General features: G+C 48.1%; 1 protein-coding gene across 4 annotated transcripts in view; it reads left to right on the top strand.

Annotated features, from left to right (window-relative positions):
* Window positions 1–2,101: 2,101 nt before the first annotated feature.
* AZIN2 (antizyme inhibitor 2) overlaps window positions 2,102–22,613 on the top strand; it is a 33,386-nt gene continuing 12,874 nt past the window's right edge. For 2 of the 4 annotated variants that reach the window (XM_066269750.1, XM_066269748.1), the window contains exons 1-9: window positions 2,102–2,501; window positions 2,903–3,021; window positions 3,693–3,863; window positions 5,578–5,751; window positions 14,534–14,706; window positions 15,666–15,800; window positions 16,538–16,703; window positions 19,766–19,928; window positions 21,002–21,114. In XM_066269750.1, the coding sequence (XP_066125847.1) occupies window positions 2,408–2,501; window positions 2,903–3,021; window positions 3,693–3,863; window positions 5,578–5,751; window positions 14,534–14,706; window positions 15,666–15,800; window positions 16,538–16,703; window positions 19,766–19,928; window positions 21,002–21,114 (1,308 nt within the window). In that variant the 5' untranslated portion in view covers window positions 2,102–2,407. Of the gene's footprint in view, window positions 2,502–2,665; window positions 2,811–2,902; window positions 3,022–3,692; window positions 3,864–5,577; window positions 5,752–14,533; window positions 14,707–15,665; window positions 15,801–16,537; window positions 16,704–19,765; window positions 19,929–21,001; window positions 21,115–22,613 lie in introns of those variants that run through there. The other 2 variants (XM_066269752.1, XM_066269751.1) reach the window with 2 other exon arrangements.

Here is a 22,613-nt window from a genome sequence, read left to right as displayed (position 1 = left end):
CCGATGACTTTATGGAGCTGGCACAACAGACTTGGACTGCTTACCTCCAATGTTATATATTACATACTTGATAGAATAAATTTATGTTTGTTTGTGGCTCTGTTATTTTTGGCTTTTTTATTTTTCTCGGGCAAACCTAAATTAAACTGATATCCAATCCCATGAAGTATTAGGAATCCTGAATGAAATGTAATTTCCAAGCTCTCCAGCTCCAGGCACACATAAGACAATTTTCTTATTGCAGTGTTTGTGACTACAATTATGATTGGTTTAGAAAGAATAAGTTGAAATTGACTGACACGATCCTGGCCAGAGATCAGAAGCTCTTTGTCCTGCTTCAGCAACATATTCTTGAGGGCTCTGCACAACATCCATGGATAACAGTGCTATGAGAGACTGGCAGGAGAAGAGCTGTCAACCTTTGGGCTAGATGCCAGCAGAATGACTGGGTGATTTTTGTTAAGCTGGGGCCAGAATGCTTAGCCACTGATTGGCAGTTAATCATAAAGATTGAGAGTCAGGACAGATAGTTTAAATCCAGGCTCCACTCTTACTTAGTGGGTGATCCTTGACAAGTTACTGAACTTCTGAGTTTCAGATTTTTCATTTGTAAAATGGGAACAATTATAGCCCCTGTGACATAGGGTTGTCATGGAGATTTAGTGATATACCCAGTAGGGGAAAAGATAAATCCAGTTTGTCTGTATCCAGTCTACTAATCCTTGACAGATAACAAATGGACCGACCGGATTCTGGTTCATTCCTTCTTACTTCTGTTGATTCATTCAGTAAACATACTGAATGTGCCTACTATGTGCCTCCTCTGTGCCAGGGTATGAAAAGAGCTAGAGAGATAGACTTGGATTATGGTATCAAAAATGGTTAAAAATAAAAGTAGAGCCAAAGTTTGTTTGGGTGCTGCTCCCCTCCTCATACTGTCATCTTTTCTTGGTGAGTCCCTTTGAGGTTTCATTCATGGCTGTCCTGGTCTACCTCTTCCCAGTCAGTAGATGCTTGTTCTCAGAAGACCTCAGTCACTAATTCATGCTATGGTACAAACGACTACAAATCTCTCAAAGCATGTACCTGCAGATGATCCCTCCTGTAAAGCTGATTGCCTTCTGAAAGCTGTTCCTATGCATAAAAAGCAAGAAGGTTCCAGGTAGAAGGACCCAGAGAAATCATTCAGTTTGAACTCAAGCCAGGCAGGAATGACTCTAAGTAGGATGACCCAACCAAGGACACCCAGCAGTCATGTGGCCAGGCGGGGTAGAGAGCAGAAAATGGCTCTTCCAGACTCCTCGGTCACTGCTCTATATACCATCTGCGTGCTGAGCATGTTCTGATTAGGTTGTGCAGGGTGACCTAGGCAGACACTGAGACAGAACTAGAAGTGCCTCTGCCGTTCAAGAAGCCTACAGCCTGATGAGGACACAAAAACATGTTACACCAAAAGGCCTTTGGCCCCATTGATTTGAAATGCTGTCTTCATTGTGTACCACATTTTCCAGTGTGCACAGGACTATTCTAGATTCTGTTCTGTTGCTATCTTTTCCTGCACCACCATTATGCAATTTCAAAGACTATAGCTTTACAAAATACTTTGCAATCTGGCAGAGGAAGTCCTCTTTCTTCTTTTCTAAGAATGTCTTTGCTGTTCTCATATGATTACTGTTTCAGATGAACTTTTAAGTTAGCTTTTGAATAACATATATATTAAATCCTCATCAGCACTCTTGTTTATGATAGGCATTGGGTATTGTGAGGAGCCTGGCACTCAGTTCCTGCCCTTGGGAGCTCACAAACTCTCTGAGAAATGTTACCAAACAAGAAGCATAAAACAACATCAGGAATCTTACCATGTGGGTAACTAGAGCCAAAGGGGTGAGAAGTCCACATAGATATAAGTGCTGCTAGTGCCTTGCTCCTCCAGGCTAGGAAAATCCTGGGAAGCTTAACAGGGGAGGTGAGATACTGGAGTTGGATGAACGAATAGGAGTTTTTCAGGTATAGAAGAAATGCTTTGAGTGGGGAAGTCAGAGAACACTTACCTTCTCTGAAGGAGACACATTTCATTTGAGAGGTGAAAGGCATTTGTCCAATTTCAGAGGATGGAATGAAGGGAGGGATTGCCCTGAGCTAGGAAAATCACAAGAAAGCTCTTTGAAGACCTTTTGGTTGGTTTGAGTTGGAGGAATCAGAGAGGATACAGGAAGAGGAAATTAAGTAAAAAGAATCTTATTAGAAATGTAAATCAAGATGACTTTTGACCTGCACTTCGAGGGAGGAGCAAGACAGAGGAGAGGAGGTAGTCACAGAAAAAGCTCCGGAGCAAATAGGAAATCCTCTGGCTTCCTGTCCATTCTCTAAGATCCAAGATCCATGATCTAAGCGTTCCACCGCGTAAATGCCAGGGATTCTGCGGTGGCGAGTCTGCAGTTCCGATTTCCAGGCGTGGGGTAGCGGTGGACCAGGGATCAGCCGGCAGTACAGCCACTCAGGTTTGCGGACCAGGCTGGAGGAGCTGAATGCTTTATGTCAGAATTGACCAATGGGATGGTGGCACCCGGTTGCCAGGGCTACAGAGGAGGCTGAGCGGGGGCGGAGCCTGAGCAACAGGGGCGGGCCCTGGGCGGGGCTTATATAAGCAGGCGGCGGGAGGCAGGCTAGGCGTGGGGTCGGTGGCTGCTAAGCGGGGGGCGCAGGCCGCGGGGCCGGAGTCGGCGGGGAGCAAGCGAGCGGAGGCGCGGAGGACCCGATTCACTCGCTGGGGAGATCTATGGGCCGAAGCCGTGTAAATGTGTTTTAAGGCGAGTGCGGGGAATAGCTCTGGGAGCCTCAGGAAGCGGGCGCCCGCGGTTCCAGTGCTGATGTGTCCCTGGCCCCTCTTGCCTCCTTTCAGCAGGGGCTTCGGCTCCGCAACTGCCACTCCTCTTTGGGGTGTTGCACAAGTTTCGAGGTCACCGGCGACCCCCCCTAGCAGCGCCTGGCTCTGGCTCCCGCGAAGGAGGACGGGGCTTGGTAAGGGCATGTTTGTCTTTGGTGGCGGGGTGGGGGTCTGCACTCGGGAGGGCTCCCCAGGCAGAAACTCAGCCTTTGGTGCTCGCCCTGGAGCCTGTATGGCGCCCCATACACGCTCAGAATCCTAGCACTCCAGGACCAGCGGCCCTCATTTACAAACGATGAAACTGAGGCTCTGAGGGGAGGGGGCTGTACCCAAGGTCACTCAGCAGAGCTGACTCGAACTTAAGCTCCAGCTCTGGGCTGAGACTCCCTGGCGGAGCCACCCGCAGCCTCTTTCGGTGGGCGTGATCCGGACTTGGGGCTCGCTGGAAACTTGGCCAACGGAGATTCTCGGCTTTCCTGATTTCTTGTTCTTTCTTTGCTTTTTCACTAAAACCTGAATTTCACAACTGGAAAGGATCTCCAAACCAATTCTTACATTTTACAGATGGGGAAACAGGCTCGGAGAGGCAGTGCCATATAGGCAGCTAATGCGTTGTCCCAGTCCCGGATTCCCGTTGGTCTCTGACCTTTACCAGTGAACCTATGTTCCCCAGGCTTGCGTTAGAGACGTGGTGGGTGTGACAGGTCTTGGGCACCCTGGCTTGGGGAAGTGAGGGGGTCAGCGGAAGCCAGTCCCACCCCGCATGGACACCCAGGCCAGCAGCCCCCTCATTCTTCCCCCGCAGTGTGTTGCATACTTTCTAAGGCGGCGGCGGCAGCTCCATCCAGACCATCGGATCCTCCTCCTCGGCATGGCCGGCTACCTGAGTGAAACGGACTTTGTGATGGTGGAGGAGGGCTTCAGCACTCGAGACCTGCTGGAGGAACTCACTCTGGGGGCCTCACAGGCCACCACGGTGAGAGACTGAGAGTGGGAGTGGGTCCCCTGTTTCATGGGCAGGGCCAGTTGCCTCCTCTCAAACGGCCCCTGGGGCCCTCATCTTATTCATTCATTTATTTGCTATTCAATCTTTACTATGAATTTGCAAGAGACATGCTCATTTTATCCACAATTCTTGGTCCTTGCCCCCATATCTGTCCCTCCTGTTTTTTGCTTTGAGGACAGCACCATTATCCCCTACCTAGCCCTAGATGTAGGTCAGAAACCTGGGAGCCCCCCCCCCATCTAGGCATCAACAAGCTCTATGAGTTCAGCCTCCTTGGGAAGAGCACCCTTCAATGTGCTCTTCCCAAACATGGCCTCATCTTTCTAAAGTCCCCCTAACCTCCTCCTGCCTGACCCTCCCCAACTTTATCACAGCCCTGCTCAAAATCAGAATTCATTGGTAGTTTCCAGTTGTCTACACAGGACCATGTCAGAAGCCCTCTGCTTTCATAGCCCCATTTCCAGCTTCTCCTATGCTAACCATGCTCCATCAGAGCTGGTTACTCTGCTCATAGGTCCCAATGATGCCATATGCTCTAAAATTATTCCTTTGCCTAGAGCACTCTTCTCCCAGCCTCTCTCCCTCTTACCTATTTCTGCATATTACTCATCAGTGTCACTTTTTCCTGATTGGCCAGGCAGATTTTGTATTTTCTTTCTCCCTGGCCCCCGCTGCATTGTGTATAAACTCCTATCTGGCATTTATTGTATGCACTTATAATTACATAAGGGGTTTGTTCTCTTCCAGACCTAACTCCCTTCAGAGCTAGAGCCCTCTCTGGTCATTTCTGTCCCTTAGCATAATGTCTGACACCAAGTGGGCATCAGTTAAAAAAAAATGTTGCATAAAGAGAAACTGAGTCCCAGGGAAGGTTTCAGTAATGTGGCCTCACCCATAGCCTCATATGTGTTCAGCCCTTAGCAAATCTGTGCTGGCCACTTGTCCACAGGTATGGACTACAGTGGCAGTGGGGCCACTGAGGGCCAGTATGTGAAAAGCAGTGCACTAGACCTCAGCCTGGGCGTGCTGAAGGTTCTGGCTGAGCTGGGGCTGGGCTTCAGCTGTGCCAACAAGGTGAGCCCCCGCCCCCGCCAGCGCACTGACCCTTGCTGCCTACTGAGCACACACATGGCGGGGCTGCTGTGGGTGGGCCTGGGGAGGCAGGCTTCACTGAGGGCCACTATGTGAAAAGCAGTGCACTGCAGGCCATAGCTTTGGCCTTCAAGAAATTTGTCTTTTCTTGGAGAAGGCAGATGCACAAACAGTTCTGACGCTTGGGCAGCAAGTACAAAATACAGTAGGAGCATGAGAGGCAGAGTTGCCCTCTTGGTTTAGGGGAGGTGGTGTTCGAGATGAAACTTGAAGGTAGGTTAGGAATTTGCCAGGCACAAGTGGGGAAAGGGCATTGTATGTGGAGGGCATGATGGGAACAGAGCCTTGGAGGTGGGAAAATAAATAATCCAGTACGGCAGGAGGGGTAGGGGACCAGGGCTGGATCATAGACCCTGGAACGCCAAGCTGAGGAGTTTGCCTCCTGCCCTGTACTCTTGGGGAGCACCAGAGAATCTAGAGCAGGGTAGCATTGTGGCCACAGCTGAGCTTGGGCAGATACCCAGGAGGACCAGGGATGGCATGCACAGAGGGAGCTTGGTGGGGTCTCACATTCACCCATCTTGTTGTGCAGGGTGAGGTCACTGCCTTCTTCGTGGCTGACCTGGGTGCGGTAGTGAGGAAGCACTTCTGCTTTCTGAAGTGCCTGCCTCGAGTCCGGCCCTTTTACGCTGTCAAGTGCAACAGCAGCCTGGGCGTGCTGAAGGTCCTGGCTGAGCTGGGGCTGGGCTTCAGCTGTGCCAACAAGGTGAGCCCCCGCCCCCGCCAGTGCACTGACCCTTGCTGCCGACTGAGCACACACATGGCGGGGCTGCTGTGGGTGGGCCTGGGAGGCAGGAGTGACCTGCAGCTGGCCCCTTCCCTCTGGAAAGGGCCACTTACAAGGAAGGGCTTTAAGGGATGAGGGAGGGAGAAACAAGCATGGAATTTGCCGGCCTTGAAGTTCCAAATTAGAACCTTTTGTGGCCCTGGGATAGATGGGTCACCTTTTGACTCAAATTTCTTGGCACAGAGCTATACATGGTATTATTTTAATTAAAACAAAACAAAAACACCCTCTTGTTGGTTTTATTTATTTATTTTTCATTTATAATCTTAATGTGTGGCTACATTTTCTTAACTGATCCTTTTAGAGTTTTGTTGTTGTTGCCAATTCTGTTGACTTTCTAATTTTATTACTGCTGTTGCCTTAATTCTCTCCTGCTCAATTTAGATTCATTTTGCATATTTACTATTATTCTTTATTCATTGAGCTCTTATAATGTGCTAGTCACTGTGCTAGGTAGGGCTGGCAATAGAGTGTTGAGTAAGACTGCTGTCCTTGAGTTGGATGCTTAGCTTATCTATTTTCATTCTGTTCTTACTTGAGAAAAGCCTTTAGGCTATGAAGTTTCTTCAGAGTACAGCTTTGGATATATTTATTTATTCAGCAGACATTTTACTGAGCACCTACAGTGGTGCCAAGTACTCTTCTAGGTGGGGATTTAGCAAGTAAAACAACAACAACAAAAACTCTTTCTTCATGGAGCTTGGTTTCTAAAATAAGTTAAATAAACAATGAAAATCGATAGTATTTTAGATGGTAAATACTGTGGAGAAAATTAAAGTGGGAGAGGGAAGTAAAGGGTATTGGGAGAGAGGATACACTTTTAGACTGTTTGACCATGGAAGGTTTTGCTGAAATGTGAATACAGACTTGAAGGAAGCAAAGGATCAAGCCAGGTGGATAACTAGGGGATAAGCATTCTAGGCAGAGGGAACAGCAAGTGCAAGGGCCCTGAGGTGCCTGGTGGGCATTGATTTGTGCTATTGTCACTACTGTTATTTTTTGTAATGGTTAGTATTAATTGTTTTGAGAGGAACCCTTTTTAAACCCTTTAAAAAATCCCTTTAAGCCTCTTAAAGGCAGCAACATGACTGGGTGTTGTGAGGAGAGTTTTAGAAGGGGCTCCCCGGGGAGAAGGGAGCCAATGGACAGGATGACAGGCTGGTGGTATTGCAGTGGGAGATGGGTGTGCGTGCACCAGGGTGGGACAGTCAGAGCAGGTTAACCTTTATTAGAGACTAATGTTAATGCTGCTGTTGATAGATGAGTCTCTCCCTCTTGTCACCCGCAAAGCCCCTGTGCATTAGCTCTCGCTTTGTGCACCTGGTTTGATGCATGTGTCACATAAGACACTGTGAGGGGCACAGGAGAGAGATTGCCATTTCACAGTTGTAACTGGGGACCAACTACAACTTGCTCATAGGACTTTCCCCTGCACACGCTCGGCCTTTGCTGTGGGCGAGGAGGAAGGGACCCTTTTCCGGCCTCTTGGTATAGGGGTGAAAAGCAGGACTGAACCCTTCTGACTTTGCTTCTGGAAACCCAGACGTGGAGCCCTTGGACTATAACCTCAGGGGCTGTCCTCCAAAGGGTGTTTGGGGACTTTGAAGTCAGTGGGGACTTTAAAAGCATATTTACTACCATTGGCTGAGTGCTTCTGTTGTGCCAGGCGCTTTGCCAAGCGTTTTCTGTACATGATCTCATTTTATTCTCGCAACAACCCTGTGAGGTAATTATTATTGCCATGATTCTGACGACAGTCCTGTGAGGAAGCATTTGAGGCATAAGGAAAGGAGGCTCAGAGGTTGGGAGATTCACTGGGAAGTGACTGCATGTGTTCAGCAGTGAGGTCTCTGATTCTATAGTTGCTGTCTTCTCCAAAATCTGAGGGAGAGTATGGCTGCTTTGGCACTAGACTGGTGACATGCTAACCCTGAGGACTGGGAGAGGCCAAGTACTCCTGCTGGGTGGGATGGAGCAGACCTTTGGGTGCATTTACTGAGACAGGACTGCAAGACGCCCAGCTTTCCTTGGAAGTTCAAGGCTGCCCTCTTCTGGTCAGCCATCGCTGGTGGTCATGCTTAGCACACGCCTTGGCTGACATTGACTGAGGACTCGGCAGTGAGCTGGGGCTGGGTGTACAAATTTTCATCAGAGGGCTCCAGGGTCAAGGGCACAGACCACGCCTTCCCAAAGATCTTATGTCATCTCTCCTGACCCCATTTCTTGCCCTCTCTTGCTCTCTCTTTTAGCATGCTTCCATCTTAGAAAGCCTTTCCTAGATACTGCATCATCCCCCACTCTGATCCTTTACACTTTCATGGCCAAAATGAGTGAGTTGTCTACACTTGCATGTTTGCACTCACTGGTCACTTTCCCTTAGCACCCGCTCCCTGCACCATTGCTTCCCGATCTCCACTCCCTACCCCGAGGAACCTCCTTTTACCAGTGTCCCCACTGACATCCAGAGAGCACTTTATTTTAAATTATTTACCTTCATTATTATTCAAATAATATATGTATTTATTCATTCACACACACACATACACACACACACAAAAGTAGCACATCAGCTTTATGCCTCCAGAGATCATTGCTTTTATGAATTTGAGTTTGGTGGGTATATAGCATTTATTTATTTATTTTTATTTTTATTTTTGTATTTTTCTAAAGTTGGAAATGGGGAGGCAGTCAGACAGACTCCCACATGCGCCCAACCGGGATCCACCCAACATGCCCATTAGGGGGCGATGTTCTGCCCATCTGAGACGTTGCTCTGTTGCAACCAGAGCCATTCTAGCGCCTGAGGCAGAGGCCACAGAGCCATCCTCAGCGCCCAGGCCAACTTTGCTCCAATGGAGCCTTGGCTGCGGGAGGGGAAGAGAGAGACAGAGAGGAAGGAGAGGGGGAGGGGTGGAGAAGCAGATGGGCGCTTCTCCTGTGTGCCCTGGCCGGGAATCGAACCCAGGACTCCTGCATACCAGGCTGACACTCTACCACTGAGCCAACTGGCCAGGGCCGGTATATAGTATTTAAAGAATACAAGGCTGGTTGGCTCAGTGGATAGAGTGTTAGCCCAGTGTGTGAACATCCAGGGATTGATCCCTGGCCACGGCACACATGAGAAGTGACCATCTGCTTCTCTACCCCTTCCTCTCCCCCTTCTCTCTCTCTTTCCCTCTCACAGCCAGTGGCTTGATTGGTTTGAGTGTTGGCCCCGGGCACTGAGGATAGCTTGGTTGATTCAAGCATTGACCCCAGGTGGGTTGCCAGGTAGATCCTGGTCTGGGCATATGCAGGACTCTGTCTCACTATCTCCCCTCCTCTCTTTCACCTAAAACAAAATGAAACAAACTTACAAATATGACCTACAGAAAATATACAAAATATCTCATGATTTTGTGATAAAATATAAAATAATAGGCACTTGGTGTGTACTGTTTGGCAATAGCTTTCAACTCAGCAGGTTTTCAAGATATGTTCATGTTGATGCATTTAGACTTTGTTGGGGACACTCCTTGATCCTCTTATTATTTGGCCTTTCAACAATATTCAATACAGGGACTTTTATTTTTATTTTTTTGGCAGTAAGAACACTTAACATGAGACCTATGGCCTTAATGAATTTTTAAGCATGGTTAACATTAGGCACAATGTTGTACAGCTGATCTCTAGAACTTACTCATCTTGCAGAATTGATATCTGATGTCCATTTAGTAGCAACTCCCCATTTAATGACAGAGTCTTTAAAAAAAATTCAACAATAGCAGATGCTCCTACTTGTAAAGACTTCAGAAGTCTATCAGATGACAGTGAAGGCTGCTCGGCCCCTGCCCCACCTTCGCTGGGTGCCTCTGACAGTTGAGACATGGCCTTCCACAAAGATATACATTGTAGGACAGGCTTTGCTTTGACAAGAATGGCATTATAGTCTCTGTGTTCTGCCTCTCTGGAGCCGCCCTCTCTGCTCGCCTCTGCAGGTCCTGGGTGCCAGCTTTCTGCCGTCTTCAACTGCTCTCCCAACGGGAGCGCCTCTGGGTTCCATCTCAGCCTCCCTCTCTTGTAAACTCTCACTCTGCTTAGGGAGTTTTATCTCCCATGGCTTTAAATGTCATCAGTGTGCCACCACTTCCCATATTTTGAGCTCTTACCTAGAGCTATGTAACCAGCTACTGGTTTGATAAGGAAACTCGATGCTTGGAACCCAGTGTGTTCAAATGCACTCATGATCTTCCCTCCGAGAAAAGTCCCCTGGTCTGTTGGGCACGGAGTCCCCTCAGACATCCTCACCCAGCATCTCCATGTGTGATCCACCACTGAGCTTGCCAGCCCGGCTTCCAGAACACATGCCTTTTTAGTGCAGACTCTTAGCTCTGCCAGGGTGATTGTGATCAGTCTCCCCACAATCCTCTCTGGCCCTTCAGGGCAGCCAGAGTGATAGGCATTCAAGACCTTGCATTTCAAATGCAAATCCGAGCATGTCATTTCCCTTTTTGCAACCCTTCACTCTGCTTCCTGTCACTCGCAGGATAAAATATGAATCCGCATCAGCCCCCTTGGTTTTTCTGTTGGCTCTGCCACCTCCCTCCAACCTCATCTTCCCCACTGTGTGCACTTGGCCCAGGCTACTCCACCATCCTCTATATCAGGCTGAGCACCTTCTGGCCTTAGAACCTCTGCACAGACGCTTCCTTTCCCAGAAACCTTTCCTTCCTTCCATCTTGGCCTGGCCTCAGCCTCCTGTGGATCTCGGCTTAAATTTCTGACCACCAGAAAGGCTGTCCTTTGGCCCTACACCCACGTCTTCCCATCTGCATTCTCTTTAGTATTCTGCCCTTTTTCTTCATGGCTCTTATCCATTTGTAATTCCATCATTACTCAGTGCTCATTCCTTCCTGTCTTTCCCACCAGCCTGAAGGTAGCACAGGGTCAGAGACCCTGTCTGCTTTACTCACCACTTGTTTTCATTAGCACCTAGCACAGAGCCTGGCAACTCATTAGAGCTCCAGAAATACCTGTCAACTGAGGATCAAGGCTGAGTTCTCCATTGTACTATGGTTAAAAGCTGGCTGGTATGCTCAAGTCTGACAGTTCTGGGTTAGAATTTCAGTTGTGTTGCTTTTATACTGTGTTACTTTGGACAGGTCACTTAACCTCACTAAGCCCCTATTTCCTATTTTATAAGATTATTATAAAGATAAATAAGAATATAAATAAAATATTTGTTGCAGTGGCTGGCCATGGTATTTTTTTTTTCTTTAAAAAAATTTATTTTGGCCCTGGTTGGTTGGTTTATCAGTAGAGCACTAGCCTGGCATGTGAATGTCCCAGGTTCAATTCCTGGTCAGGGCACACAGGAGAATTGACCATCAGCTTCTCCACCCCTCCCCCTCTCCCTTTTCTTTATCTCTCTCTTCCCCTTCCGCAGCCATGGCTCTGTTGGAGCCAGTTGGCCCCGGGCCCTGAGGATGGCTCCATGACCTCTCCTCAGGTGCTAAAATAGCTTGGTTGCTGAGCAACAGAGCAATTGCCCCAGATGGGCAGAGCATCACCCCATAGGGGCTTGCCAGGTGAATCCTGGTTAGGGCACATGTGGGAGCCTGTCTCTCTGCCTCCCTGCTTCTCACTTAAGAAAAAAAAATTAGGCCCTGGCCGGTTGGCTCAGCGGTAGAGCGTCAGCCTGGCATGCAGGGGACCCAGGTTCGATTCCCGGCCAGGGCACATAGGAGAAGCGCCCATTTGCTTCTCCACCTCCCCCCTCCTTCCTCTCTATCTCTCTCTTCCCCTCCCTCAGCCAAGGCTCCATTGGAGCAAGAATGGCCCGGGCGCTGGGGATGGCTCCTTGGCCTCTGCCCCAGGCGCTAGAGTGGCTCTGGTCTCGGCAGAGCGACGCCCCGGAGGGGCAGAGCATCGCCCCCTGGTGGGCAGAGCGTCGCCCCTAGTGGGCGTGCCGGGTGGATCCCGGTCGGGCGCATGCGGGAGTCTGTCTGACTGTCTCTCCCCGTTTCCAGCTTCAGAAAAAAAAAAAAATTATTTTAAAATTATAGCATACAATATTACACTAGTTTCAGGTATACAACACAGTGATTAGACATATACCTTATGCAGTGATCACAAGTCTAGTCACATAGTTATTATGATATTATTGACTGTATTATCCATGCTGTACATTATATTCCCATGACTTATGTATTCTATAATTGAAAATTTGTACCTCTTATTCCCCTTCACCATTTTTTCCCTTCCCCCCAACTCTCATTTCCTCTTCTAACCATCAGTTTGTTCTCTATGAGTCTTTTTTTTGCTTAGTTTTTCTGTTTATTTTGTATTTTAGATTCCACATATATGTGAAATTATACGATATTTATTGTTCTCTGACAGACTTATTTTACTTAGTGCAATATCCTCTAGGTCTATTCATTGTGTTGCAAATGGCAAGATTTCATTTTTATGGCTGAGTAATATTCCATTGTATATGTATACCACATGGGTTTTTTTATCCATTTATCTATTGATGGACCACTAGGTTGCTTCCATATCTTGGCTATTGTAAATAATGCTGCAGTGAACATAAGGATGAATATATCCTTTTTTTTTTTTTTCATTTTTCTGAAGCTGGAAACAGGGAGAGACAGTCAGACAGACTCCTAGACCGGGATCCACACGGCACGCCCACCAGGGGCGATGCTCTGCCCACCAGGGGGCGATGCTCTGCCCATCCTGGGCGTCGCCATGTTGCAACCAGAGCCACTCTAGCGCCTGGGGCAGAGGCCACAGAGCCATCCCCAGCGCCCGGGCCATCTTTGCTCCAATGGAGCCTTGGCTGCGGGAGGGGAAGAGAGAGACAGAGAGGGAAAGTGCGGCGGAGGGGTGGAGAAGCAAATGGGCGCTTCTCCTGTGTGCCCTGGCCGGGAATCGAACCCGGGTCCTCCGCACGCTAGGCCGACGCTCTACCGCTGAGCCAACCGGCCAGGGCCTGAATATATCTTTTTGAATTAGTGTTTTTTGATTTCTTCAGATAAATATCCAGAAGTGGGATTGCTGAGTCATATGGTAGTTCTAGTTATAATTTTTTGAGAAATTCCCACACTGTTTCCCACAGTGGCTGCACCAATTTACATTCCCACCAACACTGCATGAGGGTCTTTTTTTCTCCACATCCTCCCCAATGTTTGTTATTTCTTGTCTTTTTGACAACAGCCATTCTGACCAGAGTGAGGTGATATCTCATTGTGGTTTTGATTTGCATTTCTTGATGATTACTGCAGTGGCTTTTATTTAAATATTTTCAGTCAAAGCTAAACCTCAGGTCCCCAGAGTGCTAACACTGCTTCTTCCTCTCCTCTCCTGTGGTGAAGCAGGGAGCAACACAGCTCATATGCACCCAGACTCGGGGTCTTTGGAAACAAGCTGTAACAGTGGCAATTCCAGCTCTGGAATTGTACCTTGTGTCCTACTGTGCTCCTTACTGGCTGTGTCCCTGCAGGCTGGTGGGCCTCTCTGTCCTCCGTAAAATGTAGCCAATAGGATAGTTATAGGCGTTGCTTGAGCTAATGCACATAAATACCTTGTGCTGGAAAGTTGCTAAATTAAAATCAGAGTCTCATTACAAACTCAGGAAGGCTAAAAATAGCTCTGTATTTCTCAACTGACTTCCTTCCTTTAATCATAGAGAGTCAGGCCTGGATTTGAAAGCTGGTTCTGCCACCTACTTGCTACATGGCCTCGCTGAGCATCAGTGTCCTTCTCTGTAGAATGGAGCTAATTAATATCTACCTGTCTGTTGGGATTATCGTAAGGAGTAAATAAAGCGGTTAATCTACAGTAAGGGTGGCAGGCTGTGAACGGTGGGCCAGATCCAGCCCACCGCGGATTTTTTGAAGTTTTATTGGATCCCAGCCTAGCTCATTCGTATACATTGTCTGTGGCTACTTTGGTGCTACAGTGGCAGTAGAGTACTTGTCACCGAAACTGTCTGGCCTGCAAAGCCTAAACCAATTACCCTCTGGCTCTTTATAGAAAAAGTTTGCCAACACCTGATATAATGAGCATCTCATTGTGTACCTGCTTGTGGTTAGGTGCGCAATGACCATGGTTGCTGTCATTGTCATCATCACTGTATCATCAATGCAGCCATCAGGTGGAGCAGTGTTCTGGAAAGGTGAGGAAGAGGAGGCCCCGTGGGGAGAGGGGCTCGCTGGAGTCACCCAGCCCAGTGCCATGCACACAGCAGGCCTGTGTCAGAAAGACTCCTGGTGTTGTGAACTTTCTAATACATCGACTGCATTTAAATTTGCTGGGAAAACGTGTCAGAGGTCTGTTGTCAGGGCCACTTTGAGTCCATATAATGCCTTAGTGTGAATTAGAAAATGTACGCCTTCCTTAAGACACTCAATTGTTATAATAAATATACTGATTTTGTAAGAAAGCTTCTCTGCCAGGAAGCTTTAACAAATATGCAAATCTACCATGTATCCTCTGTGAATGGGGCCCCCCGCAGGACTGTGCAGGGCAGCCCTGCCTGTCAGAACAGTGAACCAGCATGAGTCCTGATTCTTGTATGTCTGTTGTTTAACCGCAAGGCCCGCTTCCTATGGACCTCTGCATGCGTAGCTGTGGCTTTGCCCTTCATCTGTGTCTCCTGGGCTTCTGTGGGCCCAGCAGGCCCTGGTGCCTCCTCACCACTCCCTTTGGGACTCCACAGGCAGAGATGGAGTTGGTTCAGCGTATTGGCATCCCTGCCAGTAAGATCATCTATGCCAACCCCTGTAAGCAAATTGCACAGATCAAGTATGCTGCCAAGCATGGGGTCCGGCTGCTGAGCTTTGACAACGAGATGGAGCTGGCAAAGGTGGTGAAGAGCCACTCCAGTGCCAAGTAAGCGGAGAGCCATTTGTGTGGGGATGGGGAGGGGTGGGAGGAGTGGCGTTGGAGCTGAGGACTGCCCTGGCCCAGCCACAGTCACGGGAGGTTGGGGCAGGCACCCCTGGACTGGACCCAGGATCCCAGGGCCTATCTCTGACAAAGGCAGAAATAACTAATTAGAGCCTATTGTGTTATGGAGGTCAAAGTCACCACTGAGAGCGCTAGAGGGGGTGGTCGGGAAAACTTCATGGAGGAAGCAGCATTTGAAGTGGGCCTTGAGTGGTGAATTGAATTTGGGGAGGGCACCAACAGTGTATCAGAGTGAACTGATACATGAAATGCATGGAGGTCAGAAATATCATGGGGTGTTTGCAGGATAGGCAGAAATTTGGTGTCACTGGAACAGACCGCATTCCAGGCGTAAGGGAGATAGTGAGTGAAGCTGGTCGCAGGACAAGGACCTGATGCAAATGGGCTTGTGAGAGGTCAGGGCGGGAGGTTTTGCTCAGGCTGAAGCTCTATCCTGGTCACCTGACACCCTGGGGATTCCAGGGAGGGGCTTCTGGGTGGAGGGGAGGCCAGACAGTGAGCCACTCTCGTTCACCGAAGGCAGCTTGCATTTTTGTCTGTTGTACATGATATTGGGATCCTCAATAAGACGGTGTTTGAAAAATTGAAGTGAAAAATTGAATGGTTTCCCTTATACAAGAAAAGGAAGTGGAGCTGTGGAGAGATTTGGGGAGATCTGGCGAGTTCGCCACCGGGGCGGAGCGGAGCAGGGCCCGTGGTCGTTAGGGAATGGATTGGGACAGGACTAGGAGGCTGTGCAGGAGGAGGAAGGGGTCGGGAGGCCTGTGGGGTTGGGTGGCTCTGAGCCGCAAGGGTGCCCAGCCCTGCACTCAGAGAAGAGGCCGGAGCGGGGCGGGGAGGCGGTCTGCTGGCAGAGGCAGAGGCCCTGCGTGTCCCGGCAGGATGGTCCTGTGCATCGCCGCTGACCACTCCCACTCCCTGAGCCGCCTCAGCCTCAAGTTTGGAGCATTGCTGAAGTCCTGCAGACAACTGCTTCAGAACGCCAAGAAGAGCCACGTAGAGGTGGTAGGTGTGAGGTGAGTGTCTGGAAGCCCCACCATCTCCACCTACACCCAGCCCATGGCCTCCTTCCTGTGAATTAACCGATTGGGTAGGAGAACTCCCCCAGGTCCGAGGAGGGCCTGTCCCTGGACCTGGAATTCTGCCATTGGAGATTTTCAGCTCTTCAGAAAGAAGGTTTGGCGTCCTGCTGCCCCAACCCCATAGTCTCCAGGTCTTGTCCCAGGAAGGACCTGCCTAGCTTTGCAGGAGATTTACCAGCCTGGAGGCCCCACCTGTGCTCTGCCTGTCTCTTTGCAGGGAGTGGAAAGAGTAGCAATGACCTAACAACATAGTTTTCACTTATTCTTACTTAGAACATTCCAGGTCCTGTGCTAACCATTTCATGTGCGTTATCCCATAGCCCTCTGGGGTCTTATCCCCACTTTACAGATGGGCAAACTGAAGTCTGGGCAGTCCACACTGCTGACTGAGGGTACATCCTGTTCTGGCTGACTCTGGGGTCCTGGCCCTCATCCCTGAAGGCCCAGCCCTAGGGGCAGAACAGAGGGATAGCAGGGGCACCAAGGGCCCAGTCTCCTGCCCCCTCCTCACCTGCCACACTGGCCCTCAGTCATCCACTAAAGCTCTCAGACCCTCCGTCATGACATTTGTCAAATGGGTGGGTACCATGTCCACGTGCTTTTCTGGCTGGGGCTGAGATGGTGGCAGCTGGGGTCCTGCATGTAAGCCAAAGCTTTTCCTTCTTTCACAGTTTTCACATTGGCAGTGGCTGTGCTGACCCTCAGGCGTATGCTCGGTCCATCTCAGATGCCCGGCTTGTGTTTGAAATGGGTGCCGAGCTGGGCCACCGGATGCACATCCTGGACCTTGGTGGTGGCTTCCCTGGAGTGGAGGGGGCCAAAGTGCGATTTGAAGAGGTAACCTTGGACCAGAAGTGTCACACTGGGCTCTGTGGGGGTTGGGGCTAGGGTGGGTGTGAGGCAGGAGGGTTATAATGACAAGAGGGAGTCCATTATAAGCAGGTCCTGTGTGCTAAGTGCTGTGGTAGGTACTTTACTGGTACCTGATTATTAACCTTGTGTTACTGCTGAACTAATGAGGCTCAAAGAAATCGCATCACTTCCTGAGTCCATGGTAGAGCTAGTTGCATACCCAGCTCTGCCTGACTCCTGCCCATGCACACATTTGAGGCTCAACCAAGCATTATTTGCATAAATCATGAAGCTCTCTAAAGGTCTGGGCTGATGAGAAATCAAACGGGAAACGGTAAAGCTTTACTGCCTGAAGCTTTAATAAATATGCAAATCTACCATGTATATGGTAAACTGTCCATATACAGTTTGTGGAAAGCAAAACTGTCCACTTTCCCATCTATGAGATGGAATCAAGAAAAATATGTCATCTCAGTCACTACTCTAACCACTAGGGGGCGCTTCTCCTTAGCAGCAAGAGCTTCATTCCGGAATATCCACATCGAAAACCTGACCCTAAGAAAATAATACGCAATAGACACAAAGAATTAGCCTAACAGCCCTGGCCGGTTGGCTCAGCGGTAGAGCGTCGGCCTAGCGTGCGGAGGACCCGGGTTCGATTCCCGGCCAGGGCACACAGGAGAAGCGCCCATTTGCTTCTCCACCCCTCCGCCACGCTTTCCCTCTCTGTCTCTCTCTTCCCCTCCCGCAGCCAAGGCTCCATTGGAGCAAGGATGGCCCGGGCGCTGGGGATGGCTCTGTGGCCTCTGCCCCAGGCGCTGGAGTGGCTCTGGTCGCAACATGGCGACGCCCAGGATGGGCAGATTATCGCCCCCTGGTGGACAGAGCGTCGCCCCTGGTGGGCGTGCCGGGTGGATCCCGGTCGGGCGCATGCGGGAGTCTGTCTGACTGTCTCTCCCCATTTCCAGCTTCAGAAAAAATGAAAAAAAAAAAAAAAAAAGAATTAGCCCAACAAATGAACATTGCAGCACTGTACACCATAGAATTCTTTGTACCTCCCTGGTCCATCTAACACCTGGGGATTGGTTAAATTATGAAACATTCTTACAGTGAGAACATTTACTCATATGGACAGGTCATTCACAGTCTATTGAGTAAAACCAGGTTATAAAAAAACATATGTGTATAGTCCTATCTTGTTTAGCATAAACAATAATGTTTGTATAAAAAAAGAATGAAAAGACTTTCTCCAAAAAGTTAACAATGATTAATCTGGATAATAGAATTAGTAGTGATATTTTTTTGAAATGAACTTCAAATGTTATTTTTCAATTACTGTTTACATTCAATATTATTTGTATTAGTTTCAGGGGTACAGCACAGTGGTTAGACAATCGTATACTTTACAAAGTGTCCCCCCTGATATTTCCAGTACCCCCCTGGCACTATACGTACTTATTACAGTAATATTGACTATATTCCCTATGCTGTACTTTACATGCTTGTAATTATTTTGTAACTTAATCCCTTCACCTTTTTTACCCATTCCCCCACCCCCCACCCCAATCTGGCAACCATCAGTCGGCTCTTTGTGTCTATGAATCTGTTTAAATTTTGTTTATTTTTCTTCAGATTCCACATATAAGTGAAATCATATGGCATTTGTTATCCTCTGACTGACTTATTTCACTTAGCTTAATACCCTCTAGATCCATTCATGCTGAAATTAGGGCTGATTTTGATATCAGTTTTTGCTTGTTTGTATTTTCTAGAAAATATGTGTCATTTAACACAGTGGTCCCCAACCCCCGGGCCACTGACCGGTACCAATCCGTGAGCCATTTGGTACTGGTCCGCAGAGAAAGAATAAATAACTTACATTATTTCCGTTTTATTTATATTTAAGTCTGAATGATGTTTTATTTTTTAAAAATGACCAGATTCCCTCTGTTACATCTGTCTAAGACTCACTGTTGATGCTTGTCTTGGTCACATGATACATTTATCCGTCCCACCCTAAAGGCCGGTCTGTGAAAATATTTTCTGACATTAAACCTGTCCATGGCCCAAAAAAGGTTGGGGACCATTGATTTAACAGATTGGTTATTTATGAAAAAAAAAAATCCACATCAGGGCTTCTAGAATCTGAGTACAAGTGTCACTTTAAGAGTGCCTCTTCTCGCCTGACCTGTGGTGGCGCAGTGGATAAAGTGTCGACCTGGAAATGCTGAGGTCGCCGGTTCAAAACCCTGGGCTTACCTGGTCAAGGCACATATGGGAGTTGATGCTTCCAGCTCCTCCCCCTTCTCTCTCTCTGTCTCTCCTCTCTCTCTTTCTGTCTCTCCCTCTCCTCTCTAAAATGAATAAATAAAAAAATAAAAAAAATAAAAAAAAAAAGAGTGCCTCTTCTCACCATGGGGACATTGAGAAGGATGACTTACATAAGCATGGGGGGCTGGACCCAGCCCTGCCTTCCACCTACTTTCTCAGTCAGCCATCCGCGGTTATCAGCTGGGGCCTTAGCAGCTGCCAGGTTCTTTCTTAAATCAAAGAAGCTTTCAAGAAATAGACTTGAGGCACTGACCAGTTGGCTCAGTGGTAGAGCGTCAGCCTGGCGTGCAGAAGTCCGGGGTTTGATTCCTGGCCAGGGCACACAGGAGAAACGCCCATCTGCTTCTCTACTCCTCCCCCTCTCCTTCCTCTCTGTCTCTCTCTTCCCCTCCCGCAGCCAAGGCTCCATTGGAGCAAAGTTGACCCGGGCACTGGGGATGGCTCCATGGCCTCTACCTCAGGCGCTAGAGTGGCTCTGGTCGCAACAGAGCAACGCCCCGGAGGGGCAGAGCATCGCCCCCTGGTGGGCATGCCGGTGGATCCCGGTCGGGCGCATGTGGGAGTCTATCTGACTGCCTCCCCGTTTCCAGCTTCAGAAAAATACAAAAAGAAAAAAAAAGAAAAAAAGAAATAGACTTGAAGTGGTAGCAGGTCTTCCGTCTAAACCCCACATTTCAAACAAGTAATTTTTCACCCCCGTATCCACCTACCACCAGATTGCTTCGGTAATCAACTCAGCCTTGGACCTGTACTTCCCAGAGGGCTGTGGCGTGGACATCCTTGCCAAGCTGGGGCGTTATTACGTGACCTCGGCCTTTACCTTGGCAGTCAGCATCATCGCCAAGAAGGAGGTTCTTCTGGATCAGCCTGGCAGGGAGGGTAGGTGCCAGGTGGGCAGCAGAGCTCTGTTCTTTCCTGAAGGTAGGGACTGGTTGGCTGAGCAGGGTCTAGTTTTAGGGAGTGGGGGGATCTTAAGACTGGGTCTTTACTTTAGGGAAACTTACAAGCCCTCTCACCCCGAAGACATATATTTAGCATCTTTTTTCCTGTGCATCTTCATATTTTATGAAGATTAAGATCAAAACACTTAGGTAGTAGAGATAATTTATTAGTTGTGTAGAAGAGGACATTGAGAACTGAAGAAAATACAAGTAAATTGCTTAACAGATAGTAAGAGGTAAAGCCTGCATTTGATCCCATGTTTTTGTCTCCTGTCCCTAAGTACAGGCTCTTATCCACCCTATTGTGTCTCATAACATAATGAAAATAATGACAGTTTATGTTCATCTAAGCCCTTCACAGATGACAGACATAGGCAGGAGAGGTTGAGTCATCAGCTCCAGGTCAGATAGCTGATAAGGGGCAGTGCTGGGATTCAAGTTCAGGCTGGGCTGACTCAAGGCATCTCTGCCCATTCTGCCAACGTCAGCACTCTTCCCTGCCCTTCCAGACAGATCAGTCCTCTTGGCAGCCCCACAAGAGAATCCATATGGAGGGGTGATGGAATGTCTTGTGTGTGTGTGTGTGTGTGTGTGTGTGTGTGTGGCATTCCTCCGGCCTCTTTTATAGATCTGGGGTATTATCTTATATAGTCCCACCAGGAGACCTGGCTTCTCATTCCAGCCCCTGCACTGCCTCAGTCATGTGCCTCTAAGCAAATGGCTCAACCTCTTAGGGTTTTGAACTTGGGTGGGCTTTTCCTCTGCCCTTACTGGGGCATTGAGGGGCTCAGTCATAGGCTAAGCCTATGTCTTGGGCAGGGTTGCTTAGCTACAAGGGTGGGTGCTTCCAACAAGGCAGGAGGAGGCAGGAGCCAGCCCATAGTTGAGGCAGGGGTAGCCCTTTCACTCCAGTGACCCATCATCCTTGTGAAACCCCCATTCTGCCAGCTCCCCCCTCCCACCCCCTCATCTTGCTGCTTGCCCTGCCCCTGACCTCTGCCCTCCTTGCAGAGCAGACCGGTTCCACCCCCACGGCCATGGTGTACCACCTCCATGAGGGCATCTATGGAATCTTCAACTCAGTCCTGTTTGATGACACCTGTCCTACCCCCGTCCTGCAGAAGGTGAGCCACTCAAACCTGTTTCCAATTGTGTGGCTATGTTTAAATAACAGTTCTTTGTGAGGTGTTATCTAATTTTTAAAAAGTAGAGCATATTCATTATAGAAAATAGACAACAAAGATAAAGAAGGTTATCACCCATAATCCCACTGCATAGAGATTCTTTTAACATTTTCTTTTTGATCTTCAAAAAAAATGTTATATTTTTTCCCCATAAAGTTGGGATCATATTGTTTTGTAACCTGTTTTTTTTTTCCACTTAATACGCAGTGTAGCTCTTCCATGCCATCACCTGATCTCTGACAGCATGCTTTTTGATGACTGCAGAGTGTTTTAACTGAGCTAACTCTAGTGGTTGGCCATTGGTTTCCTGTTTTTGAGTGCTGTGAGTGTATCTTGACATCCATCTCTGGTCACTGCTCTGGGGTAAATTCCTAGAAGTAAAAAGAAACAGCTCCTCTTTAATACTTTTTTCCATGTTAACAAGGAAACAGGAATTGGCAAAACATTCCTCCTGGCCTGCGGATCCAGCCCACGGCTTCCCACAGTCTCAGTGGGCGTCTTTAAGGGAAAGAAAGTCAGACGCGCCCTTGTATTTTTCACATCTCCAGGCCTTTGTGCATCTGGCTTCTGGAAGAAAACTGAGATGCCTAACCAGCACCTAGACGATCATGACCTTCCAATATGTGTGTGTTTTTTCCTTTCCTCTCCATTCTGTCTAGTTTTTTTGAGGCCCATTCAAATGTCAGCTCCTCTCTGTAGTCTTTCTGTCCCTTATCTGCGGCAGGTATAGGGAGCCTCCCTTCTCTCCTCCAGGTACTGGTGACTTGATGGTCTCTCATTGCACAGTTGTGTTGTTAAATGTGGCTATGTTGGTCTGAGTAAGTTGCCCTGATGAGCTCAGGGGGGAATTGAGCCTGGGATATTCACATGCTGGGCCAATGCTCTACCACTGAGCCAACTGGCCAGGGCCCACATATATATAGATAATTAATAAGGGATTAGTAGACAGAATATATGAAGGCTTCTTAAATAAGAAATAAAGACAAATAAGAATCTTAAGGAAAAAACAGTGTGACATAGAAAGCAACAGAACTATGGGCAGAAGACTTAACAGGTAGTTCTCAGAAAAAAACTACATACAAAATGAAAAGGTGCTCAACCTCTTTGGTAATCAAGGACATGCAAATTGAAATGAAAATGAGATAATATTTTATACTGACTATATTAGAAACAAGTTTAAAGCATGGCAATAACAGCTGTTGGACACAATACGCAGTAGCTGTCTAAGTGGGAGTTGGTTGGCATTATTCAGATAAACATGTATATACCCTAACTTCCAACAAGTTCTTAAGTATACATTGTAAAGAAACTCTTGGCATATGTGTTTGAAGAAATTTACAAGACTGTTCACAGGAGTGATTTTTATAATATAAAACACTGGAAACAACCTTATTTTTGTTGGCAGGAAAAAAACACAAATAAATTATAGTGTATTCCAT

This window comes from Saccopteryx bilineata, chromosome 3 (assembly GCF_036850765.1).
Source record: "Saccopteryx bilineata isolate mSacBil1 chromosome 3, mSacBil1_pri_phased_curated, whole genome shotgun sequence".
In the NCBI taxonomy this organism is placed as follows: Eukaryota; Metazoa; Chordata; class Mammalia; order Chiroptera; family Emballonuridae; genus Saccopteryx; species Saccopteryx bilineata.
The sequence above is the reverse complement of the archived record's forward strand: the minus strand, read 5'-3'. Positions and strand labels throughout refer to the sequence as shown.